The 27,843-nt window shown below is 41.8% G+C and overlaps 1 protein-coding gene across 3 annotated transcripts; it reads right to left on the bottom strand.

Moving 5' to 3' along the window:
* ndufaf6 (NADH:ubiquinone oxidoreductase complex assembly factor 6) lies at positions 1–27,803 on the bottom strand. Of its 3 annotated transcripts, none has more exons than XM_028580748.1 (9): positions 27,404–27,803; positions 26,507–26,606; positions 25,890–26,012; positions 23,749–23,805; positions 22,827–22,929; positions 21,307–21,440; positions 14,114–14,215; positions 2,986–3,042; positions 1–420 (listed from the first exon to the last, which is right to left on the bottom strand). In XM_028580748.1, the coding sequence occupies exons 1-9, from the start codon at positions 27,592–27,594 to the stop codon at positions 292–294; spliced, it is 996 nt and encodes a 331-aa protein (XP_028436549.1). In that variant the 5' UTR covers positions 27,595–27,803; the 3' UTR covers positions 1–291. The 3 variants fall into 3 exon arrangements, with proteins under 3 accessions (XP_028436549.1, XP_028436551.1, XP_028436550.1); XM_028580749.1 differs by having other exon boundaries at positions 296–420; positions 14,088–14,215; XM_028580750.1 differs by lacking the exon at positions 27,404–27,803 and having other exon boundaries at positions 26,503–26,604.
* Positions 27,804–27,843: the final 40 nt, after the last annotated feature.

The following is a 27,843-nucleotide window of genomic DNA, read 5'->3' as shown; positions in this document are numbered from 1 at the left end:
TAATGTTGTAATTTATTTTTGTTTTATAAAATCGGGATGGATTCGCTTGTCTCCAGGGAACCCTTTAAGGACCAAAGCTGGCGTGTGAGCCAGAGGGTGACAAAATGGCGGTCAGTGTCTCTACTGTGGTTTGTGTTTTCTTTCTTTTTTAATTAAAAAAAGAAGGCAGACTTCAGTTGCAGCACCCTGCCTCAAAAACAGGTCTGGGGGTGTGTTTGTGGAGCAGCTACAGTGCGTTTTTTTTCCGGGCAGAATCCCCCAGAGAGGAGAAGTCTCTGGGCGAAGAGGAGGTCAGTAGCTCTTCCTCCAGGAGCGGATGTACAGCTGGATGGGGACCAGGGGGTTTCGGTTCTTCAGACTCGGGTGGAAAACGTCAAAATCTGCCCGCCTCACTCGGTGCAGGTAGTCCTCCAACACCACCTGCAGCACACAACACCACGGAGAAACATTTTCTATCATCATCATTTCAGATTTATTGGCCAAGTATACTCACATATACAGGTATTTTGACTTTGGTAGGTGTTAAGGGTCAGTGTAACGCTTATCAGTTCAATTTTCTAAGCACAAACGATATCCAATTTTTCTTTTTCTTTTTTTTCACCTTGACAAATTTTAAAAAATTGGATCTTTAACCTGTTTTTACAAATTTTCTGTTTTTTATTCAGAGGATCAGAAATTTAGAAAATTACAAAATTGTGTCTGAGCTCCGATTATTCAATACTGCAATGGTATTCTCTCCCTCTACTTTGAGGAATATGCAGGTCATTAACTGCATATGGACCAAAAAAAATAAAAAATAGTTTTCTGATTTTCCGTTTCTGCTTAGAAAATTGAACTGATAAGCGTTACACTGAGCGTTAACTCTCTATACATTCAACAAATAGACATGTAGTAGTAAAAATTCAGTAGACAAATAGTAAAGACACATACTGTAGAATAGAGACAACAATATACATATAGGCACATGTCAACGTAATATACAAAAATACAAATAAGACTACACATGGAGTGGGAGGTAAAGTGCAAAAAGTAATAGTGCAAAGTAGTGTGCAAGATGATGAGAGATGTCCGTGAAACTGTTGACAGGACACCTACAAACATCAATAATCAGAATCACAATCGGAGTACTTTATTGATCGCTCACAGTCAGAGTCAAGGTAAAAAAAAAAAAAATGCCGTTTTTCCATTACATAACAGCTCGCCTCGCCTCTACTCCACACACACACACACACACACACACACACACACACACACACACACACACACACACACACACACACACACACACACACACACACACACACACACACACACACACACACACACACACACACACACAAAGACCAGCATCATGCTTATTCATTGTACAACAGTGAAAAATAACGAGTGTGTTGACCTTTCAGAGAAACAGCCCTTTTATCACATGTGCGTGTGTGTGTTTATGTAAATTTCTTTGCGGGTTACAAGCCAGTTCCCCGAGGAGCTTCTCAGGGAACTGGCTTTTCGCAGTGAAAAGATCATTCCCAGTTTTTCTTTCTTTCTGCCAACATAAAGCCGTGTTCGGAGAGATATTTCATGTGACAGATGGATCCACTGATGCTGAGGGGAAACACAGACGTACATGCTGCGATTCTAAAAAGGTTTTTCTTTTGTTTAAGTTTTGAAATGGTTGCCCTGAACTTACATCATCATCCCATGGCTCTGTAGAACCAAGCTCCTGCTGCTGCTGCTAAACCACTAACCTGACCTGCATTAAATCACTTCTCTTAACGCAGTTTCTTTTCAACTTCTGGATGTGACCTTACATCGATTTTGGCATTTTAACCCTTGTGTTGTCTTCCTGGCAACCTGCAACTTTATGTTTTTCAGAGTCAAAATTTTAATGTTTGTCGACTTTTTCTGAGCCTTTTTGAGTTTTTGGTGGGGTTTTTTCCCCCAGATTTTGAAAGCTTATTTTATTTTTTCAGACATTTGTCACTTATTTTTTTTACATTTTTGTCACTGTTTTCTGAAATGTTAGTAAATTTTTGAAAATTGAAAAAAAATTTGCAATGTAACATTTCTGGGCAATTGCGCACCTTTAATTTCCATCCACTAAAAGTTTTTTTTTGCCGCTGACAGGCTCAGATTAATATTCTAAGTGTCTGACAAATTTATGGAAAGGATCCCTACAGAGATACACCTTTCTGTTCAGGAGTAAGATCCTTTTTGTTTAACATGAAATCACCAAACTCCACCAGACTCCATAATATAATCAGTACTTTTATCATCGTAAAACACACTTCATTCAAAGTGGACAGAAACTAAATAAAACCATCAAAAGCCGTCTCGGTTTGTCTTTCCACTGTTCCAACAATGCTGCTCTGGTTTGGTTGAAATAAACCCTTAATTCACCCATTTACATGTGGAAATATGCTGTCTCTATACACGCTAAAAGTCCTGATTATTTACATGGAGTCTGGTGGAGATATGCTGGCTCTATACATACTAAAAGTCCTGATTATTTACATGGAGTCTGGTGGAGATATGCTGGCTCTATACACGCTAAAAGTCCTGATTATTTACATGGAGTCTGGTGGAGATATGCTGGCTCTATACAGGCTAAAAGTCCTGATTATTTACATTACTGTGTGTGTGTGAAGAGACTTTTATTTGAATAAACATTAGGATCGGGCATTGAGAACGGGTTCCAACTTGTAATCATTTCAAAAGTGAGGATTTCAATGGAAACTTTTTTTTTTTTTTTTTTTCTTAAATTGGAATCGTTTGGAAAACTTTCGTTTTGATTTACGCTCGGTTCCAAATTTAACACGCGCAGGTTTGGGTTTCCGTAGCGGCCGCCAGACTTACCGGCGCTTGTTGTGTTGCAGCCACACGGAGCACATTAAGTGGCGCACAGGAGATAACGTAGCAGTGTAAACGTAGCCTCAGTTTTTCCCGGAGCGTGTTAAGTTCTGTTATCTTATTTAAAGTTTTAAGACTCACCGTCTGGAGGAAGGCCAGATTGGCCGCGGCCGGGACGTTGTTGCTAAACGACCGCGCCTGAAAGAGAGAGCAGAACAGACACAAATCAAAACAAACTGAAAAAGAAAACCTGTATGTTGAAGCTGCTCGGCTCTCAGACTGCATACGCACCGAGCTGGCAGACTTCTTAACCCTTGTGTGATCCTTCGGTAACCTGACTCCGCCAGATGGATCGCTTCGCATTTGCTCGGCAAATCCATCTGGGAACTTTCCGTTGGAGAACTTTTGGGAAGGGGCGGAAATACTGGTTAGCTGATTGGATGAACCATGTTTATCATCTATGTTGGTGATAGACGGGCCAAATCAACCAATCAGATCCACGAAGCGTATGAAAATACAACCACAAGCCCGCCCCTGCTGTTGCAGGCAAAGCATAGCTCGTTAGCTCAGCATGCAAGCAACATGTCGGTAAAGGAGATTTGCCGTTTGTGTAACGAGAATTTAGGAATAAAAGGCACCATTTCAGGTTCCCGGTCCATATTCCAAAAGAAGGATCCAAGAGAAAAAAAGCATTAGCGAGCGGCTAACAGAATTAGGGCTACCGCTGTCTGAAAATCCTGGTTAGCTGATTGGATAAACCATTTGTCTATCACCACCTAACCCGCCTCAAAACCAACGCTGATTGGTCGGTCGTTTGGCTAACGGCTCCAAATTTTCTCTGCCTCAAGATGCCAGACTGATCTGCGAGTGGAAAACTGGAGCTCGCCAGATCAGGACGGTGTCACGAGGCTAGTGCTTCGGGTCACCGGGACCTAGGGCTGTCGACGAATGTTCTAAAATCGAATATATATTTGAATAGTTTTAAAAAAAAAAAACGAATTTCGAAGGTGAAAATTAATATTTGAATTTAAAAAAAAAAAAAACGCCGTCGGTAGCAGAGGCTGTCTGCCTGTCTGCTTTGCTAGCGCGCCTGAAAGCCGTTTCATACCGGACGCAGCCCAGCTGGCGCGTACACATGTGACATCATGAGATCTCCGTGACTATTTATAGCCGCGCTGATGGTCGCGACACTAGCCGCAGTCTTCTCCTGAACAGCGGTGGCGCTAATGAATTTTCGAATAGTTTGAATATTCGGTGTTATTTTAGAGGGAATATTCGAACGTCATTTTTGAGCAATTTTGACAGCCCTACCGGGACCCGAAGGACCACACAAGGGTTATGTGCTTCAGTTTATTTTGTTGAGAATTGCTCTCTAAACCCTGTCTCTTGTAAAGTAAGTTTGTTTCTAGAGCACATTTAAACACAGTTTAAGCTGACCAAAATATTGTACAAACAAGCACTATATGTGTTGCTCAGGTGGTCCTTCGGGTCACCAGGACCCGAAGGACCACCTGAGCAACAGTTGATGAATTTTCAGGTGGTTTTCTAGCGATTTCTCATCTAAACTGAAACACCGGAGCCACAGGAAAACAGTTCAATCTCCTTTTCTTTGTCCCGTCGGGTCAGAAAAGTCTAACGTTTGTTGAGTAGGACAGCGAGTCTGGTTACTCTGCTGTTGCGTTACATGACCCATTCCTTCTGGAAAGCCGTGCCTGTGTTTGGATCTCTCCTCCGCGCAGCCCCTCCCCTATTCACTCACACACGGCAACATGGAGAGACGTAGCGCCGCCCGTCCAAACTCCCGACATTTTTCTACAGATTTAATTGTTATTACCACAGCTGTATATTGTTAGATATGAGAGGGAAACCTGTATTGGTACCAGTGTTTCCGCTGGTAACTCTCTGTTACTGCGGCCGCCACGGCGAAACACACATTAGAAGTTATTAAATGCAACTAACTTCAGTTGGTTGAGTAATAGCGTGTAAGAGACGGAGCCTGCTGGATCATAGGTCATAAAAATGCAGCGCAGTGGCGATACAGACATTTCATAACCTACACAAGACGGGTGTAACGATGCTAATGAGTCAGCGGAAACTCTCTGAGTAGCCTAGCATACGCTTCAGTCTATCACACTCCCTCGGTCTTTCGGCTGCTCTTTTTTTTTTTTCTTTCTAAAGATTTCGGCCTTTATTTTGATAGGAAAGCTGAAGACATGAAAGTGGAGAGAGGGGGGGGATGACATGTAGGAAAGGGCCGCAGGTCGGAGTCAAACCTCTATATTTACCAACTGAGCTATCCGGGCGTCCTCTTTCTCTTTTAATCAGTCTGTTATTGATGTTGAAAGCTTATATATATATATATATATATATATATATATATATATATATATATATATATATATATATATATATCCTAGGCTATTTATTTTAGATAACTTTCATTATTTACATGTGTTGCAGCTGTATATTTTCAAACTGGTAAAGGAAACCTGTCTTTGCATTTTATTTTAATCACAATCTGTTTTAATAAAAGAGCTTGTGAGAAGTGGCTTTGACTTAAAACTTAACATTTAGCCCACTTTGTAAAAAAAATACAGAGCTATATATCGTGTATCGCCATTCAGCGTTACGGCGATGCGAGGAAAAATTTGGGTGCACCTACATTTTGTGCTGGTGCACCTAAATAAAAAAAGTTAGGCGCACCAGTGCAACCAAGGCAAAAAGTTAGTGTGGAGCCCTGCTACTGCATTTTTTCAACCTGGACCCCATTTCCACATGCATTTGTGTCTAAATAGATGGACACGTGTGACCAAAAATCTTCGAATTTGGTCCAGTATTGAGCAAGATCGCAGTGACGAGCCAGCGCAACCAGAGCTGCAATGCAACCTAATGGGGCATTTATTTTTTTTATTTTTTTTGCCCGACAGGTTCAGATTGTTACTAAAAGTAACTCGACATTATCGATCTCAGGACGTGACTTCTTGTCCGAAGACAGCGGTGTGGGGAGAGGAACGTGAGTCAAGGAAAAGGCTTTCTGGGAGTCTGTTGTTTCGGAGTAGGCTACAGAAATGATATGCTCCTGTTATCTAAAAGATGTTCAATGCCATGGCTCAATATTTGAATGATTTCCAGTAGAGAATCCAGGATTTGGCTTTGGCCAATATTGGGCTTTTTGACGCTGTTTGAACCCTACGCGCGCTACGCTGGTCACCGTAATGACGGCGCCGTTGATTACGGGAAGGTGTTTACGTAAAGGTGGCGCGTTCAATGCAGTAGGCTGTGAGAAAGTGGACATGGAACTGGTCAGCAGAAAAAGTTGTTTGGCAGTACTTTCAGTCAAAAGAAGGCCATTCAAGTCCAGCTACATGTTCAATCTGTTCAATGCTGATTGGTCTGGTGGTGGCGAGGACCCTAAACTATACACAACATGGCCACTGATACAACATTTGGTCTGAAACATCTGAAAGAATACGAGTTGTGCACGAAGGAATCTCCAGACAGCAGCCAGAATGCAGCAACTTCAGGTACGGCAAAGGAAGGAGAGTCACAGCTAAAAACTGGTGTTAACCAGACCAGACCATTACCAGCTCTGCTAGCCCTACACCCAACAGCAGTAATTGTCAAAATAGTTTTTCACTTGTCTTCCTGGCATAATGTTGCATATTCTTTTTTTTTTTTTTTTTTTTTTATAACAGTTCAAATAAAATGAAAAATACACAGCTGTGGACGTTGTGGACACAGCTGTTTAATTTATTAATGTGTTAACTGTGTTAATGGACTGAGGATGGGAGGAGGATTCGGTATTTGGTTTCGGCAGAATCTGAACCAGTGGATTCGGTATTTTGGCCGAACCCCCAAAAATCTGGATTTGGTGCATCCCTAATTTTGACAGTGTGGATGAGGTCATTATAATTGGATGGCTGCCCGACGCTGTATTCATTTGAGCCAGAGTATAGGCTATGGATAAAGTATATAGATAAAGAGTGGATAAGGGGGGAGAGAAAGAGAGGGAGAGAGAGAGAGTTCTGTTGATTTGTGCTGAAGACAAACTGCTTCAATTGCTCTTTATTCTGATGCAGATTTTTGAATCTCATTTTCTTGTGTAACAGCTGGGAGTGTGGGGGGAGAGAGAGGGTGAGCAAGCCATCTGTGGGTTTTTGGTGTTTTTGGTGTGTGTGTGTGTGTGTGTGTGTGTGTGTGTGTGTGTGTGTGTGTTATGCAACGCTGTTCCGTTTGTCCCACTCAAAGATGAGATGCTACATCTCAAGGGGATATCCGTTTCAATTCATTCAACATTTTCCTTTTTTGCTGTGCCCTCAGAAACAAGTCGTGTTCATCCTTGTCCGAGAGAGAGAGAGAGAGAGACAGACAGACAGACAGATATCTTTGTGTGCCGCCAATCGGCAAACAAGATGACATTCAGTTTATTAATTTGGCGCTGTCTAAATGTTGGGTTGGTTACGTGCGGTCGGACTCAGACAGCTGCAGCTTGGATGGCGTCGGGGGTGTGAGTGAGAGAGGGGGGGCGAGCTGTTTGTGTATTTGAGCTCTGTGTTTGTTGCCTAACACTGGAATAATCTTCCTCTGCTCATTAGATGGGCCTCCTCCCGGTCCTTCTTTTAATTCTCTTCTTAAAACCTCTCCTCCTTGGCCTTCGACACCTGACGGTGGCATCTTAAATTGTATTGTTTTAATTGTATGGCTGTTATTTTTTCTCATGTTTTATGTCTCTTAAATTAGTTTTTTTTTGTTTTTTTATGCCTCGTGTGGGTTATGTATTTCATGTCTTATTTATTCTTCTGTACGGCACTTTTGGTCCTTTTTTTTTTTTTTATAATTGTTTGGGCATCTTAGGCCTTTGGTTTTAAAGGCCAGCTGAAGACATAAAAAAGGGAGGAAGAGGGGGGAATGACATGCAGCAAAGGGCCACAGGTGGGAGTCGAACCCTCGGCCGCCGCGTCAAGTAGTAAACCTCTATATACGGGCGCGCACTCTACAAGGTTGAGTGACCCTGACGGAGCTACCAGGTGAGCTTTAAGCCGGTTACACACTGGCTGCGTGTCTTTACACACCAGAAACATGTCTGACTGCTGCTGCTAGCCTTGTCTGGACACATGGATGTCTCCCATTGATAAAATTAAATACCATGTTAAACATAAATATAAACTGATCTGATTACAGCAAAGACAACGTCGGCAGTACTGACGGCAAAATAGGCTCCAGAATATTTCGTTCTGTATTGACAGGTGCATTATTAGAAAATAGATTTTTTTTTTTTTTTAGTAAAATGTATATAGTACAGGCCAAAAGTTTGGACACACCTTCTCATTCAATCATTTTCATGACTATTTACATTGTAGATTCTCACTGAAGGAATCAAAACTATGAATGAACACATATGGGATTATGTACTTACTGTAACAAAAAAGTGTGAAACAACTGAAAACATGTCTTATATTTTAGATTCTTCAAAGTAGCCACCCTTTGCTTTTTTTGATAACTCTGCAAACCCTTGGTGTTCTCTCAATGAGCTTCATGAGGTAGTCACCTGAAATGGTTTTACCTTCACAGGTGTGCTTTGTCAGGGTTAATTAGTGGAATTATTTACCTTATTAATAAAAAAGCACTTTTTTGTTAAGTACATAATTCCATATGTGTTCATTCATAGTTTTGATGCCTTCAGTGAGAATCTACAATGTAAATAGTCATGAAAATAAAAAGGAAACTCATTGAATGAGAAGGTGTGTCCAAACTTTTGGCCTGTACTGTACATCTGCATTTATGTCAAAACCTAGAGGCTTTCAAACATCAAAATGTAATTTATTAGTATGCATTCGTGTCTAAATGACATATAAACATATTTCCTATTCTATTTTGCCTGGAAACGCTTCCAACACGCTCGCGTCTCACGTGAAAAATAGGCGTCGGTTCTAAACGCAGGCAGCGTGTAAGCTCACGCGACGCTTCCAGTGTGTAACCGGCCTTATTGAATGACTGACTGATAATGCTGCTCTGTTTGTATGCGTTTTATGAATCTGTGTATGCGTTTGCAAGATGCTACATCTTAAGGGGCTATACTTTCAGTTAATCCCCCAAAATGTTGACCATCCGTCCATCAGCCTTTCGGCAAATTAGGCAGCGGGCGATGTTTATGTGTTGTGTAACATCCATTTGGCGCTGGGCTTAATGTGGTGTTGGTTATTTGTGGTCGGGCTCAGACATTTAGGCTGCCACTGCCAGCTGCTGATTGGGAGAAGGCGCCGCTGGCTCGACACGACTCTGGCCCGACGTGGGAGGGCAACAGCAGGTTTGTTTACACAACCACACACGCACACACACGCACACACACACACGCACACACACGCACACACACACATAAAATAGTGATAGGAAATGGCGGCCGTGTGGGAGTATTTCCCTGTCTGAGAAAGAACAGCAACAAGAATGTTGTATTCAGTACAAACAGCACACGAAGAGGTGAAAGATGGCCCCTTTTTTACATTTCTAAATGCTTTTAAATTGACGTTTATTAAAAGGGCGAGTCCGTTATTCTTTATATCATTCGGTTACTTCCCGGTAGTGTTCCTTCTGTATTCAAATCCAAACAAACATTCATATTTTGGTTGATTAGATTGCTGCACGATATGAGGAAAATATCTAATTGCGATTATTTTGACAGATATTGCGATTGCGATGTGATTCACGATATTGGAGGGAACGATCATGTTTGTATCATTATTCTCATTTTCATTAACTAATATTAAATCTTTAAGAAATGTAAATGATTATAGTGTGATTTGTGCGAGGATCTGTAGTCCGTAGGATAGGATTTGTAGGCCGGGACGTCTCTGCAGCAACACAATACTTTATTTTAGAACGGTTTGACACATATTTTGCCTTTAACAAATATTGCGCCCCTCTGCGATTTGGATATTTCACTAGTCCATATTGCTATTTTGATAAAATTGAGATTAACTGTGCAGCTCTAGATTATACTGATATTTAAAATGTGTGATCACAGACAGAAAGTCTTCTTCCTAACTGTACTGCCAAACGGCTCCCAACTGTGTCTGAGTAGCGCTGCTCAATTATGGAACAAATCATAAATCACGATACTTCTGGTCGATATTAAAATCATGATTATTTAACACCAGATACGACAAACAGGACCTTGCTGGCTGTTGGCTGAGTGAGTTTAGGCTACATTGCTACATTTTGGTTTAAAAGCAAATATCTTTTGCTACGTTTACACCTCCCATTCACACTGCTCTGGCGTTTCCTAGCCCCTAGTCTCGCTTTGCCAGTCCTTCCTCCACAGCGCTGCGGAGGAAGGTCTGGCTAGTCCACACAGCCTCCCTGGATTTACGAAACACGTGCTCTGGTTTATTGGCATTTCTTTAAACCAATCACAAATCGTCTAGGGCGGTGCTAAGCGCCGGATAGAGCCACAGTGCCTCTGCTAAATAGCCTCTGGAAGGAGCTTGTTTTGGTGTAACGTGTGTACGTTCAAAAGTTGTTTTAGTCGTGCGACAGAAAACTCAGATTGGACAGATAGTCTAGCTAGCTGTCTGGATTTACCCTGCGGAAATCTGAGGAGCAGTTAACCATAGTCCTCACAAATCCACCGGAGGTTAGACAACACAAAGACAGAGGAAGGTAATGGGACACCTTAAAAGAGTGACATCCGGCGCAATTTCTGGCAGAACGAGAGCAATCCTGGAAGTGGCGCCAACGTTTCGCCGCCTGATTGGGTCATGACTTCTCTCTACTAACGTTACCATGGTAACTACCAGCAAAGGGCGGAGTGTACAAGCTGTCTGCAAGGGGGTAAGCCAGCCTCTACAAAGCATACCTCCTATGGCGCCATTTTGATGCTAACAAGCCATCACCTGCTGTTAGCAACTCATTGACTCCCATTCATTTTGACGTCACTTTGACTGCGAATAACTTTACATCTGAAGCGTTTAAAGACTCTATTCGTCCGTTGTTTATTTCTAAAGAAACACGACAATGTATAAAAGGCTCCATTACCTTGTAGCTCACGTTATGGCTCCGTAGCAGACGTTTTTGTAAAAATAGGCTAACGATTGTATCATAACCAGGCAACTTTCGGTCGCACAGTAGAGAAATTAGCCATCAACGGAAAAAGTGCTTCTAAAAGACTTCACTGGTCTCCGTCCACAACAACAGGATCTGTTGGCACATTTCTTTTTACCGTCTATGGCTGCCTCCCGTTTGTGTCCAGTAGCCTGTACGAGAATGTTGAGGAGATATTTTGGTTTGGGCGCGTTAGTTTAAACAGATTAGTTCTTCTACTGGTGCTTAAAACACGTGTGTGCACGGAGATCACTTTTGGCTCAAAACTTGGCTTTAAAACCAAACCGTAGCGATGTAAATGTAGCCTTAGCCTTCGGGAGGGGCGAAAGTGCAGGTGTCATTCCGAACAACAGACAAAATGAGAGTTTACTTGCGAAACGCGATGTGCAAAATAATCGTTTTTTTCTCGATTGTGTCCCTGTTTTCTCCGTCGACGCTGAAAGATGTGTCAGCTTTGGGAGAGTGTCTCAACACTCAGACAAAGACCCAGTTTGTGACATTGCAATCGCAAGCAGTACTTGAAGAGAACTTGCACGTTTCGTTACTAACCCTAAAAAAAAAAAAAACTGTTGCACCATCAGACAATTCGGCCACAGTCACACGCGTCCAGCATTTCTGTTCCTCTAATGGCTTTCCCAAAAGATCAATAAACTCATCTATTTTTCCTTTGTGAGTATTATTTTGAAAGCACTTTCACCTTTAAAAGAAAGACTGAAGTTTTTTTTCTTATAAACACATTCTAATCCTGTCTCTTGGACTGTCTTTCAATTGTGCTGTTTGTACTGCATGTATTATTATCATTAAGGATTTAAATGTACACACACACACACACACACACACACACACACACACACAATTAGATGTCTGAATGACTGGCGTAGCTTCGGTTTAAAACTCCCCTCTTGTTCTTTTTAAATTAATTAGCGGAGCATGTTTCTGATTGGCTCCCAGCCGGGACAAGTAACAACAAACACAATAAAAAAAAAGAGCATTCAGGAGGGGGAACATTCTCATTAATATCCTCATTCTTGACACTCCGAATAACCGCATGTGCTTCAACAGTTAGGGACATTCTTAATCAGTATAAACGAGGTTCAAATCAAAACAGAAATGCTGAGGAATGTCTGGGCAGCAGCTTAATGAAAGACAGCCTGAGAAAGGAGGGAAATCAATGAGGCGTGTGAGTGGAGGCTAATAAATTTCCAAACCAATTAGTTCCAAACTCATCAGGACTGCATTAGAAAGCTAGCGCTAAAAACACTCAAGATGTTTTCAATTACCCAAGCAGCACGCTGTAGGTGCGAGCTGGAATCAGCTGTATCAGCTGTTGCTGTTGTTTGCTCAATGGTGTTTTAAGCCCCCAACGTCGACTTCCAGGCAGCGCTGCGGCCGTCGACTTCAAGGCACCTCACCCTAACCTTCAAGCGCCCATATTATGCTCATTTTCAGGTTCATAATTGTATTTTAAAGTTGTACCAGAATAGGTTTACATGGTTTAATTTTCAAAAAACACCATATTTTTGTTGTACTGCCCAGCTCTCTATCACTGCTGCAGATCCTCTTTTCACCCTGTGTTCAGGTCTTGGTTTTAGCTACAGAGTGAGACCTCTTTTCTTCTGTGCTATCTTTGATTTCACTCACATGCTCAGTAGCTCAGATCGTAGATCATGTCAGCTAGCGCCATAGATAGTAAAAGAAAGCCTGTTTCTCCAACTTCAGTCCGTTCCAAAGCAGGATTAGCTGGGAGACTTCTTCTAAATGAAGGAGCACATGTGAGGGGTTCTTTTGGAGATTATGGTGAACTTGTGTGTGTTGTAGCAGTGCTTTGCCATTGAGAGCGAGGTAGCATGCTAACGGTTGCGGTTAGTCAGCTCGTTGCGGCTAGTGAAATTTGGGGTGTTTTATACAATATTATAGCATATTTCTGCTTTAAGTCAAAAATAAGGTATGCTTTCATAAAATATAATGTTATATACTGTTGGAAAAACGTCAAAGTGACAAAAATGTCAAAATAAAGTGTTAAACGAAGCACCAACAAAGGACAGAAATATCAAAAAAACAACAAAAAACAACAAAAACAGACAACTGAAACTACACAAAAAGCATCAAAAAACACCAAATATATCTGGTGTAAGGTATACAGGCTATAGGTTAGTGTTCAGAGCCCCTCCATTTCTTCTTCGGTGGTCCTGGGACTATAAATACCTTGTGTCCCCTTTCCCTCTCCTCTTTTTGTATTACTGTTTGGGAGAGGGGAGTGTCATTTATTTCTTGTATATATTTTTGTTCCCCACACTTTTATAATGTCTGTCCCAACCTTTTTACATCTTGATTTCAACGTCCTCATCATAGCTGCCAACACTCCCGTTTTTCCCGGGTTTCTCCCGTTTTTTTTTTTTAGCCCTATCTCCCAGACCCCTCCCGGGAAACTCCCGTAATTTGCAGCACAGCCCAACCTCCTTTATAAATAATCAGACCAATAGGTTTGTTAAATGTTGACCATCTGCCAGATCTTGTATGAAATGCATCCTAGTCACACAATACACACCATTTACAATGTTCAACCCGTTTGTCACCTCAACCTGGCAACCTATAACCCTCAACCTGGCAACCTAGAACCCAGTTGCGCAGTTGATCTCTGCGCAAGCTTCACGGAAAGTTGAAAAGTAGTTTTAGTCGTGCAACAGAAAACTCAGATTGGACAGATGGTCTAGCTAGCTGTCTGGATTTACCCTGCAGAGATCAACTTTGAAATGCATCCTATTCACACGATACACACCATTTACAATGTTCAACCCGTTTGTCACCTCAACCTGGCAACCTATAACCCTCAACCTGGCAACCTAGAACCCAGTTGCGCAGTTGATCTCTGCGCAAGCTTCACGGAAAGTTCAGACATGAAAGCGAGCCGATAAAGATGGCAGGTGAAGGTGGTGTTTCTGCAAAGAAATCGAAATATAGCTGTAAATTTCAACATGTTGGGCGCAACAATTTCCATGCATCTTACCCTAGTCATATCGACAACCTCCACGCTTTCTGTAAGGTGTCTCGCATTGATTTTAATGTAGCGCACAGCGGAAAAAAAATTACCCAACACATTAAAACACAGCGGCACCATCGCACAGTAGAAGGTAGCACAGACTTACAGTGTCATGCGCGTTTGGTTACGTACGTGTTGCAGGTGTACGTGAGCCTGGCTGGCGATGTCGTACACCACGTCGCGGACGTTCTGCTCCCGGCTGCCACGGATGAAGTCCTCCTGAGACGCTCCGTGCTGCAGGAACACAGAAACAAATAAGACACATGTTTCGTGGGTTAATATCTCTCCAGTGCAGCGGTATCCATATTTAGCTCCGCTTCGCATGCGAGCTGAGGCTTCTCTTTAATCAGCTGAAAGTGGAAACTTTTGGGGGCCATATAGTGCGACATGGTGCTGCCGGGGTACACCCCTGCACCGACATACAGTACAGGCCAAAAGTTTGGACACACCTTCTCATTCAATGGGTTTCCTTTTTATTTTCATAACTATTTACATTGTAGATTCTCACTGAAGGCATCAAAACTATGAATGAACACATATGGAATTATGTACTTAACAAAAAAGTGTGAAATAACTGAAAACATGTCTTATATTTTAGATTCCTCAAAGTAGCCACCCTTTGCTTTTTTATTAATAAGGGAAATAATTCCACTAATTAACCCTGACAAGGCACACCTGTGAAGGTAAAACCATTTCAGGTGACTACCTCATGAAGCTCATTGAGAGAACACCAAGGGTTTGCAGAGTTATCAAAAAAAGCAAAGGGTGGCTACTTTGAGGAATCTAAAATATAAGACATGTTTTCAGTTATTTCACACTTTTTTGTTAAGTATAATTCCGTATGTGTTCATTCATAGTTTTGATGCCTTCAGTGAGAATCTACAATGTAAATAGTCATGAAAATAAAGAAACACATTGAATAAGAAGGTGTGTCCAAACTTTTGGCCTGTACTGTACACACACAGCAGGGGGAGCATTTCAGCTCTGGACTTTGATCCTTTTTAACAGACTCAAATTCAAATCTAATCATTCTTCTTTTAGTCTTTCCATGGAGTATTCATACCTGCAAACTTAGAAGGGCTGAAAAAGGTGACACATCTCTGTAAAGAACGGCTTGTGTATTGCTAAGGCCACAGGGTCAAAATTACATATTTTATTAAAAATGTAATAACAATAACTTATTTCACCAGTAAATTCCTGTTAACAACAAAACAACCACTGGAATGGAAAATGGGAATTTTACAATTACTTTGAATGCAGCATGAGGCTGGTGTTACAATCCTCTCCAATGAAATACAGACACACTTTTACACCGTTTAGCTGCCAGCATTTTAACCGTGTTTACTCCAGCTGCTAGCTAACGGTAGGCTAACGTTACCTGCTGCTAGCTAACGGTAGGTTAACGTTACCTGCTGTTGAGTGTAGTGTAAACTAGCTAACGGTAGGCTAACGTTACCTCCTGTCGAGCGTAGTGTTAACTAGCTAACGGTAGGCTAACGTTACCTCCTGTCGAGCGTAGTGTTAACTACCTAACGGTAGGCTAACGTTACCTCCTGTCGAGCGTAGTGTTAACTAGCTTACGGTAGGCCAACGTTACCTCCTGTCGAGCGTACTGTTAACTAGCTAACGGTAGGCTAACGTTACCTCCTGTCGGCGTGGTGTTAACTAGCTAACGGTGAGCTAACGTTACCTCCTGTCGAGCGTAGTGTTAACTAGCTAACAGTAGGCTAACGTTACCTCCTGTCGAGCGTAGTGTTAACTAGCTAACGGTAGGCTAACGTTACCTGCTGTCAAGTGTAGTGTTAACTAGTATCCCGTGCGGCGATGTTTCAGTTCCCTCTAACGTCCGTTTTCGGAGCATCAGAGAGAAGCGCAGTCATTTAAGTGGCACCTAAATAAGGCACCGAAATCCGCGTTGCTATTCGGTCCGGTAGATAACGGCTGTTAAGGCACCGGTGCCGTATTAGCACCGGGTCTCCGAGCCCCCCCAAAAATAAAAACTCTTCGGAAAGCCAAAAAGTGACTAGTTTGCAGGTATGAGTATATTTCCTCTACCCAGCCCAGCCACTATCCCGGGCTTAGAGGGTCACATTTCAACCAGTTCCTCATTATCGCCTTTTTACGTGCCAATATCAAGAATTTGAAGAGGTAGATATCGCTTTTTCTTTGAAAAATGTCCTAATGATAAAGGAAACTTGATCAGATTCTTTTTTATTCTAATTAGCCTAACATTTTTTAACATAGAAAACATACAACTTCCGTCATCACCAACCACCCAGACAAACAAATAAAAAAAAAAAAATCAAGAAAAGATGACACAGTAACTAAAATATTCAAGACCATTCAACAAAATAGTAACAAAATAGACAATAAGCCGAATAAACATATGTATAAATGACGAGCCCATGAGCCCATCGTACACGTCTCTCCCCAGCACAAAGCTTCTTAGGAGCCTCCAGAAAGTTCAGCTACTCTCCCCATTTCCTAGTCTAGACATCCAATCTGGCGAACCGCTTATACGACATCTTTTTTAAACGCCACCCCTCTAGTAGGGTTGCACAATATTGACAAAATGTGATATTGCGATATCGATATTAATTTCGATATTTTGAAACATATGTAAAATTACAAAAGTTACAGGAAAAGGCATGAAAATAGATTAATAACAAATTAAACAAGTTTTCTTACAACTGACATATGTCATATTGGACTGGTCCAACATGAAGAAATAAATAAGGACCATGTCTACAGAACAGGACATGTTTGACTGGTTGGACAGTATATTATAAATAAATAAATAAATTATTATTATTATATTGAGTCAATATATCATGCAGCCCTACCCTCAAGTCATCTCACAAGCCCACTCCTGGATTGACACCCCCCCTCATAATAATCTGACTGCCGATCATTGAACTAGTCTGGACACAGTTTCTTATGTATTTGATCGGATTCTTAATTTAATTTACCAATGCCCACCAGACTGGAACATCTCAGTCCACTGATGTTGATATCTTAAAGAATGAGAAGCAGAATTAATTATACTAATAATAATAATTTCTTTGCAAAGCCTTTCATCTCATGGAACTACATTCATTCACTCAGATATTTACAGCATGCAGAGAGGAAGCTATTAGTTGTCAATCATTCAATTAATCGCCAACTATTTTGATAATCCGTTTGAGTCATTTTTTATGAAAGAAAAGAATACATTCTCTGATTCCAGCTGTGTTTAATGTGAATATTGTTCTAGTGTCTTCTCTCCTCTGTGACAGTAAAACTGAATATCTTTGAGTTGTGGTCAAAACGAGGCATTTGAGGACGTCCTCTTGGGACTTTGGGAAACACTGATCATCATTTTTTCACATTTTATAAAACAACTTATCCATTCATCCAGAAAATAATCGACGGATTAATCAATGACGACAATAAGCTGCAAATAGTTGCAGCGCTACATATATTCTTGACTTAACACCTGCAGACTGAATCGAGGCTCTGACGCAAAGTTACTTGACATCATCTCTTTCTGGGGACAAATATAACGAGCAAATATCTGTTCCCGAGAACATTTTGAACCCGAGAAACTGCCTGAGGGGTCGACTGAAAGACGGAAAGAATGACGCAGGTAGTATTTTAGGAGAGGAGAAAAGAGTTGAGTGACACATCAGGAACACAAAGAAACTTTCTAAATTACTACCAGTAAAAAAAATTAAATAAAACACAAACACACACACACACACACACTACTCTACCTCCGAGCCAATTTACCCACCAGACTTTTAAACCATCAGTTTACAATCCAGGGGGTCCTCCGAGTCAATCCAGGCGGCCTCCAAATTATTGTTAATTTGTTTTTAAACAATTGTTTTCAAAAATTAAAAAGTCTTAACATGATTCCAACATATTATTAGCAAATATAAATCCCCACTGATGGTAGGCTTAATGGCCTATAGGTAATGTAGTCACCAAGGTAGCCATCCACAGATACTGTTCATCCCAAAGGATTGTTTCACATTTAAGGGTTAACATTAAAACATGGTTCATAAAATCATGCCAACCAATTATTAGGCTATTTAAATAGCTTAGTATTCTATGCAAAAAAGGTGTCTGTAAATGCTTTAGGCGGCCCTAAAAGTTATCGTAGGACCAGATTAATATGTAACTTCATTTTATACAATATATGTAGTAGGGGGGTCCCTGATCCGTCTCTTTCAGTTAATGGGTCCTTGGCTTAAAAAACGTTGAAGACCCCTGAACTATTTTGAACTACTTTGAAAACTTCACAACAACACTATGTAATCAGTCTGATGTGCTGACTCATACCACTGTCACTTTAATATGCAATGTTTGGCTCCCATGTGTTTTGTGTAGTTTAAATTAGTTTTATTCTGTCCTTACTTTAGTTTTATATACCGGTCATTATATATATATATATATATATATATATATATATATATATATATATATACATACATACATACATACATACATACATACATACATATATACATTTACAATACAATTATTTTCATTGTTGATTATTTTCTGGATGAATGGATCAGTTGTTTGGTCTCTAAAATGTCTAAAAATGTGGATCAGCGTTTCCCATAAAGCCCAAGCTGACGTCCTCAAATGTCTCGTGTTTGTCCCCAACTCAAAAGATATTCAGTTAACTGTCCCAGAGGAGAGAAGAAACGATACACGGTATGTATGGGTGCAGAGCAGCTCCTGTGTATCAGCAGCGCCCTCTTCAGGCAGCAGAGTGAAGGGGACGAGAGCTGAGCGTGCTCAGTTAGGCCTCGGGTCAAAAGCATCACCCTCCATCGGAAGATTTTACAGACAGGGCCTGCGTGCTTCATGCTGCAGCCCAAATCTATCTGCACAGTATAAACACCCCCCCCCACCCCCCCCAACCCCAAACCCCAGATCCTCTAACAGCAGCAGTTGGTTGTTCTCTATGTGGGACAGATGGTGTGTAGGAGCTAATGCTGGGCAATATATCAATATTATATCGATATTGATATATGAGACTAGATATAGGGCTGGGAAAAAAATCGATTTGATTTAAAAATTGAGTTGATAAGTCAAATCGATTCATATTTTCCAAAAAAACTTTTTTTTTTAATCCAAATACAGTATAAATAATTTGGATGTTTAACAATCTTTGTTGTAGCCTGACAAGCCAGACCCACATCCAGATGTAGGGTCTGGGAACTCACTATTGACGGAGCTCGATCCGAGGGGCGGGATAAACGGTTGTCTTTCACATTCCCTCTGCACGTAATAGGATAGCGCTACAACCAGGCAGAGCAACGCTAGTTGATAGATTAAACTTTTGCCGTATCCGGTCGGCAAAACTCCGAACACATCTTCCCTTTTTTAAGAAGGACTTCAGTGCCGTTCTTTGTTCTTTTCTCAAAGAAAAGCTGAACTCCAAGTCTTCCAGAAGTCCGCTGTTCACCACCAGCAGCAGCAGCCATAAGCCCCGCGGTCCGTGTACTTGGCGGCCAACGGATTTTCGTTTTGAAAGGAAAAAAACAAACGAAAAACGGCCAGTTTCCCAATTACCATTAGTAAATAGGAAAACAAAAAACGGAAAACAACCCATTATTCGTTTTTTGTTTTGATATTAGAAAACGAAAAACTATCTCGTTATCCGATTTTCTTTGATGTGTTTGTAGATGGAACTCGGAAATTAAATTGTGTTTGTATAAATCTTATTCCTCATTCATTTTTTTCGTGACCCGGAAGCGATCGTAGGTAGTAAGCGGCTGCATACCCGGAAATCATTTGGACATCAATGAGACCATGGACAGTTAGAATGATACGGACTTAAAAATGTTTTTATACGAATATGCTAGTTGCGTAGATAGCAGCTGCGTTGGGTTCAGAGTTTGGAACGATACGGGGGTTTTGTGAGAGGAGTGTGCGGAGGTGGTGTGCTCAGCAGGGACTTGTGGCGAAACACAAGTTGACTTTTATTATGAAGTGGTCACAGGAGATTAGCGCTGACTGCTCTCATTCATCAAAAATGAGTCTACACAACAAGACAACCATCATAGTCTAATAATAATAATAATATTAGACTATGTCGGGGCAGAGGGAAAACTAGGGAAACTGGCCGTTTTTCGTTTTTGTTTTTTTCCTTTCAAAACGAAAATCCGTTGGCCGCCAAGTACACGGACCCCCCGCCCACCGACTCTATACACAATGTGATTGGCCTGACCAAAATTTGGTTTTTGCAGCTTGAAAGTCAACGGAGAGTGCCTAGACCCCCCCTGGCTGCCAAATAAATTTGCTGCCACTAGGGGGAGTCTAGATTATCTTTGTTGCACACTGCAAAGTGACTTTTCACTTAGAGAAAGGGTTTGCCTTTGCAATTTTGTTTATGTTGATGCACTTTAATTAAATACAATAAATATATATTTTTAAAATATATTTACAGTTCGCAGTTATTTTGTTTTAAATGGAAGGGGGGAAATTGAATCGAATATCAAGTTTTTTATTTTAAAAAATCAAAGATTTTTTTAGGGAAATAAATCGCCCTGCTATAACTAGATATAGTCTTAGATTTTGGATATTGTCATATATGGTATACGTGTATACGGTAGCATAATGAGGGTCCCTACATGTAAACCGAAGCATTGATACAGTACAGTAGAGTCTTTTTAAACTATCTTTTTAATAAACTGTCTGTACACTTACAAAGTTCTCAATGCTTCCGTTTACATGTAGGGACCCTCATTATGCTACCGTAGAAGTGTGGGGATTTTTGGATCCTTGTTAGTGGTGTAGAAATAGAGATTTGTTGTTACTTTACCCTCTGCCCCGACGACTAGCGCTATAAGCTAATTAGCGGTTTGCGCTAAAACTGGTCACATTGGATTAGCATGAAAACATATCCCAGAGAATGGTTGACTTGGTACCCATGTGTTATTAACCCCCTAGGTTCATTTTGCGCCGGATTTGTCCTTTAAGTTATGGGTTCTTTACATTGTTGGTAGTAAATATCTCCACACAGCAGCTTTTAGGCATTTTTCCGCTGCTTGCTAGCAGTCGAAATTAACGAGTAGGAAACCTTCATGCGATACAAGTCAATGGAGAGTGTGGAGTTCTTCCCCCACACCCCCCACGGTGGGCGTGGCTTTCAGAGTATGACGAGATCTCCATGCCTTGAACTGAACTGTTGGTGCTTGGCAGGGTCAGTACATGAACCTCTGAAGGCCTGCGCCTGCTGAGATATTGGGATCTTTTTGGTTCAATTCCTCCTTCAGTGCTGAACAGTTTCAAACAAGAGTTGCCACCACGTTGAGGCTCCGACTCACCAGCATGCAGATGTCCATGGGGAGGTAGACTTTCCGTCGGCTGCTGTGATAAGGAGTCGCTCTCAGACACGTCACGATTCCCTGAGCTTTACCGATGTGACTCGCTGCGTGGTCTGCATGGACGTTTTTCAACCCTAAAAGTAGAAATAAAAAAATAAAGAACACATAACAGGCACTTACTTCAACTATCCGAATTCTCCTGTTGGAGCCTGGTTTGGGGCGCAAACCTAGTCTGTAGGTCAACAGAATCACATTTCCAGGATAGGTGCCTGACATCCGGTGTGTGATGTCCCTCACCGTCCGCCCTCCGTGTGTTGCCGTTCTCAAACTCCCTTCGCTTCGGGAAACAACAACAACAAACTTCGAGCTAGCGAGCTACACGCTGAAAATGTCATGTTTTGAACAAAGTTTGGATGGTGCAACAAGGCAGGTCTGCTCAGTTCTTTTGGGGAATGATTGTAAAGATTTACAAAGAATATGTTCAGGGCATTTCCTCTCTAACTGGGATGTTTTGGGACCGATTGGTGGGATTGCTGTGGACCAAGTGCACACGGAGATCCACTGGTAAGAGCTAATGAGGTTTAACCATGGATCAGCTAATTTAAATAGCTCACGTTACTGTATTGTGTCAACAGGTAACTTCATGTAATATTGTAAGTGGCGTTTTCTTTTGCATGGTGCAAATGTTCCACCAAAATTTGTTGCAGTGGTGGCCTTAAAGGTTAGAGACGTGAGCTTGTGACCGGGAGGTCGCCGGGTTCAATCCTCAGACCGACAGGACAAAATCTGGGTGTGGGAAAAGTGAAAGAGCAGCGCTTGTCACCACCACTGAGTTGCCCTTGAGCAAGGCCCTTAACCTCCAACCAGCTCCAGTGGAGCTGCTCAGTGGCATCAGATCAGACTATGTTGGTACTGGGCAGCTTCCAGGTATGAATGTGGAACTGTGTGCACCTGAGTGAATGTGATCAGGGCGTTCCTCTGTTCCAGAGTCTGCCTCTCAGTGAACCTTCCCTGAATTAATAAAAGGTTAAAAACGAGTTCCTTCCTGAGACTATTTAGCAGAGCCACCGTCGCTGCGTCTGGAGCTTAGCGCCGATAGTGATTGGTTTAAAGAAATGCAAACAACCCAGAGCGTTTTTTTTTTCTTCTATTCCAGAATGCATCTGTGGTGTAGCCAGACCTTCCTCCACAGCGCTGTGGAGATAGAGCTGGCGTTGCGAGACTGCCAGTGTAAGGTTTATGGTGCAGCAGCCGCACCGTTTTGGGCAGCACCTAAGCCGAATGAATGTAACTAAAAGACTTTTCTCAGATTTATTGACTGCAGATTGTAGTCTTTAGCAAGTTTTGTCCTTAAGCTTTCTGAGTGTTATGTATTTATTTGCTCTAGCTTTTCCAACGTTTAAGACAAAGATATGGTAATAACAATGGGCCAAAACGATGTATAAAAGAGACCCAAAACAACCCCAAAAGGAAACAAAATGTACCAAAATGATTGCTTTTTTTTAATGAAAAATCCTTACCTAAACACTCCAGCAGCAGGTATATTAAAGATGACTGTGTGTTCTCTGCATACTTCTCCAGCTCCTGCAGGTTCCTGTAGGCTCGGTCATCCAGATCCTTCTCCTGGTGAAACACAGTTTGTATGATTGTTAACCTAAATGGTAACTAGTTAACTAGTAACTAGACATTGTCCACTTGGGATTAGGGCTGCTCGATTATGGAAAAAAATATAATCACGATTATTTCAGTCAATATTGAAATCATGATAATTTAACACGATTACTCGTTGACTTCTGGAAAGATGCTGAAATTATTGAACTTAAAAAAACAGTGGAAAAAGTTAAATAAATCAACAGTAAAAAACACATGCAACTGTGAAATTTGCCTCAATACTTGTCCTATTTAAATTTTATTTTTTCATTCAGAACACAAGAGAAAATAAGAGTTTACTTGCAAAACGTAAGGATCTAAATAATAGTTTTTCTCGATTATTCTGTTTTTGTGATCATTGGGAGCCGAAATCATAATCAAAGCTAAAAAAAATCGTGATTCATATTATTCCCCCTGAATTGTGTAGGCCTACCCTGAAATAACATAAAAACTTAAAATATATGCATGCAAAGGGGCGGATTTGCTCTTATCAGGATAACTATGGACAGTGTTTCCTCTGTTGATTTTATAGTGGCGGCCCCCCATGACAAAATTTCTGCCACCACAGTATCAGAAATAGGGCTGTACAAAAAATGTTACAAGTAGACAAGTAGAACTATTCAGAGGTTATTGGGCCAGTCCAGTTTAACGCCACATACTGTTGTGTTGATGGAGTTTATTGTCAAAATGGGGGGGTTGTTGTTCGGACAGACCTGCCCCCACTGTTTAAAAAAAAAATCCTAAAAGGAAACACTGCTATGGATCATGTAAATGTGAGGAGTTGTGTCTTACTCTCTCCGTTATGATCCTCAGCAGCCATCTCTTGGTCAGGTAATGTTTCCTCACCGCCTGCAAAACATCATCCAGACTGTTAAACCAGCTGAATTAACACTTCACTGCAGCGGTTAGTCTATCTGATGTCCCCTCAGTTAACTGTGAAGCTGGTCAAAGACAGAAAAAAAATGGGACATTTTAAACTGAAATGAGATTTACGTTTAAAAAAATAACTTGTGTTGCTTCCTCCTTAATAGCCTCTGCTTGTGTTAGTAGGCTTGGTGGTGGAATTTTCAGTTCATGAACTCATGCAAGTCGAGACAATGGTACCCAGGTGTCATTCAGGTCACTGTCCAACATAACCTCATGACCTTTCCAGGCAGAGGAATACTTCAGCTGTGTCTCCATGGAAGAAAGGAGACTTGCCGACTTATCGGGACTTTGTCTTATTCAACGTATCCCCCAGAGTTAGACAAGTCCATACATACCCTTCTCATCTCCGTGCACGTCATAACTCTGTCCGACGCACCTACCGCTAGCCTAGCTTAGCCCCAGATCCTGGAGGTAACCGGCTCCATCTAGCCTAGCTTAGCCCAGATCCTGGAGGTAACTGGCTCCATCTAGCGTAGCTTAGCCCAGATCCTGGAGGTAACCGGCTACATCTAGCCTAGCTTAGCCCAGATCCTGGAGGTAACTGGCTCCATCTAGCCTAACTTAGCCCAGATCCTGGAAGTAACCGGCTCCATCTAGCCTAGCTTAGCCCAGATCCTGGAGGTAACTGGCTTCATCTAGCCTAACTTAGCCCAGATCCTGGAAGTAACCGGCTCCATCTAGCCTAGCTTAGCCCAGATCATGGAGGTAACTGGCTCCATCTAGCCTAACTTAGCACAGATCCTGGAAGTAACCGGCTCCATCTAGCCTAGCTTAGCCCAGATCCTGGAGGTAACTGGCTCCATCTAGCCTAGCTTAGCCCAGATCCTGGAGGTAACCGGCTCCATCTAGCCTAGCTTAGCCCAGATCCTGGAGGTAACCGGCTCCATCTAGCCTAGCTTAGCACAGATCCTGGAGGTAACCGGCTCCATCTAGCCTAGCTTAGCCCAGATCCTGGAGGTAACTGGCTCCATCTAGCCTAATTTAGCCCAGATCCTGGAAGTAACCGGCTCCATCTAGCCTAGCTTAGCCCAGATCCTGGAGGTAACCGGCTCCATCTAGCCTAGCTTAGCACAGATCCTGGAGGTAACCGGCTCCATCTAGCCTAGCTTAGCACAGATCCTGGAGGTAACCGGCTCCATTTAGCCTAGCTTAGCACAGATCCTGGAGGTAACCGGCTCCATCTAGCTTAACTTAGCCCAGATCCTGGAAGTAACCGGCTCCATCTAGCCTACTGCTCCCAATAAGTGACAAAATAATGCCAACATGTTCCTATTTACATGTTGTGATTTGTATAGTCACAGCGTGTAGAAATAACAAGATCACATGACACACAGCCATCTTCTAACCGTATACGTACTGGGAACTATATTCTCAGGAAGGCTAAGCACTCCTACTTCTGCTACTTGGGCGGAGGGATTTGCTCGCAGCACCTGAAGCCCCTTGGTGAGGAGCAGAGAGTAACAACGGTGCTGATTTGTGAGGACTGTGGTTAACTGCTCCTCAGATCTCTGCAGGGTAAATCCAGACAGCTAGCTAGACCATCTGTCCAATCTGAGTTTTCTGTCGCACGACTAAAACTACTTTTGAACGTACACACGTTCCACCAAAACACGTTCCTTCCAGAGGCTATTTTGCAGAGGCACCGTGGCTCCGTCCAATGCTTAGCTCCGCCCAAGACAATTGTGATTGGTTTAAAGAAAAATGCCAATAAACCAGAGCACGTTTTTCTCCAATCCCAGAATGCTGTGTGGACTAGCCAGACCCTCCTCCGCAGCGCTGTGGAGGAAGGTATGACAATGCGTACACACCTCCAGCACGAGTTTAAGTACAGCACACCTTCTGGGGAGACAGGAACTTCAGAGAGTTGGGACGGCACTGCACAGTAACACATGGCGGTTTAACTGTACTGCCTGCCTAACTTCTCTCCTCCGTTCCTCCCAGGTTACCTTTTGAAGCCAAACATGACTTCTGACTGGATGTTCTGCTCTCTGCAGGTTGATATTTACCCGCCACAGCTCGGAGCTGACTGGCTGGTTCGGAGGCTCGTCTCTGTAGATTTCTTCTATGGCGGTCTTCCAGAACTGCATTCGCATCAAACCAATGGTCTTCTGGGAAACAGAGTCCTTCACCTAGTGGAGAAACAAATATATAAAAGGCGACTGTTTGACAAGTTACCGCAGCAGTAACAGTAGTAGTAGCACAAGTAGGGCTGGGCGATATGGAGAAAATCAGATATCACGATGTTTTTGACCAAATACCTCGATATTGATACCGCAACAATATTGTAGTGTTGACTTTTGGTGCTTTCACAAAATAGTAACACAATGAGATTTTTGATGAATAATCATCAGTAATGTGGATATAATGACTAAGTGGGTAAAGGTGAATAATAGAACAGTTACAACAGTCTGGTAAGGTCAGAAAATGACATCACTTTACTGTGATGCAGCCTTTAAAACCAGGAAAAGACAACACTTATGTTATATCACGATATATCCAAACTCTAAGACGATATCTAGTCTCATATCACGATATCGATACAATATCGATATATTGCCCAGCTCTACGTACAAGTATAGCAGCAGTTTTTCATCAGTGATCCTTCCTCTGTAGGACTACCTGCCTGTGCCAGCTCCACATTAAAGGCTCTCAGAGCCAAAGAGGAGCGCCGCGCCTCCTCTGGCAGGAGGAGGGAGGACACGAAGCCGTCATAGTCTCTGGACCTGAGGAGGAGAACATGGAGTTCATGTCATTCTTTATCTTCAAAACGTTTCAATAAACTCATGTCAAAAACTGTGATTACATTTTACTAGAGCTTTTACTCTCACCATAACGTTGTTCAGAGTCAGAGGCACAAAAGTATAATAAATCTAATAAAAATTAGATTTGTTCGAGACTTACAGCGGTCTTTGCAGAACAGCTGTTTTTAAAAAAAAAAAATACATTTCCAAAGTAGATCTTCTATATGTATAGGTTTACACATGCAATCAACTTTTTTGTTTCCCAAACACATTTAAAAGAGCAGGGAAACTAATTTAATAATGATGATTTTCAAGAATGATTTCACCAGCTTGTGAAGCTAGGTATTCTGATTGAACACCGACTGAAAAGAATGGGTAACTTAAGACTAATTTTAAATTAATTAAGAAAGTCGAAAAATATACACTTAAATGCATGCTTCTTGATCAGCTGAATGGAGCCAAAATGAACATTGAACACAACGTATTTAAAGGAACATATGAAGTTTTCAAAATATGTTATTAGTGTTGTGAATTCTTGCGTTGTCTACATTTATACCACATAATTTGAATGGAGTCCGGCGTGGAGTTCTCTACTTACGAGTTTTACTCTATAATGTATAGGTTATTTCTTTAAAGGAATGCTATTATCTCTTTAAACTAGAAGGCGGGACTTATCAGGACGTGTCCAGCCGTAAATTATCCTGTTGTATCTGCTCGGTTAGTGTAGATTAACACAACTTTAGCTTGTGTTGTTAGCAGTGAAGTGTAGCCAGACCTACCTGACCAGATCCAGGCAGTACTTCTCATTGATTTGTGAGTCTGCTGTCGCGCTGGTCGCCGCTCTCACACTCTGTATACCAGCCGCTCTTTTAATACAAACGCAGCTGGGTGAAATCTTTTTATGAAGAGCGGGATACAACGAGGTTTTACTGCTTAATAACCCATGTATAGCACTGATGCCAGCTGCCATGTTCCCCTTCAGCTTTCACCCCTTATAAACCTTGTGTCACGTTAAAAACATTCCCCCGGCACCGCCGGGCTTTTAATTCCGCTTCTTTTTTGATTATAAGAGCTGCCGACATGTCAGCCGGTGAGTTGCAAATCATTTATTGACGTACACACGCATGGAAACTATCACATAAAATAACAACGACCAATATATACGTGGAAGATATTATGTTAAACTCGCAAACTAAAACAGAAGGTGACCCATAACGTT

Source organism: Perca flavescens, chromosome 6 (assembly GCF_004354835.1).
Source record: "Perca flavescens isolate YP-PL-M2 chromosome 6, PFLA_1.0, whole genome shotgun sequence".
In the NCBI taxonomy this organism is placed as follows: domain Eukaryota; kingdom Metazoa; phylum Chordata; class Actinopteri; order Perciformes; family Percidae; genus Perca; species Perca flavescens.
Note: the sequence above shows the minus strand (reverse complement) of the source record. Positions and strands in the feature narration are given on the sequence as shown.

Bases quoted from the DNA above. Each gene is read 5' to 3' on its own strand.
- ndufaf6 (XM_028580748.1), bottom strand. From the start codon at position 27,594: ATGGCAGCTGGCATCAGTGCTATACATGGGTTATTAAGCAGTAAAACC. The intron at 23,806-25,889 runs GTAAATATCAAC...GATGTTTTGCAG, and splicing joins TCAGCTCCGAGCTGTGGCGG to GCGGTGAGGAAACATTACCT. The intron at 14,216-21,306 runs GTGAGTCGGAGC...GTGTTCCTGCAG, and splicing joins CCATGGACATCTGCATGCTG to CACGGAGCGTCTCAGGAGGA.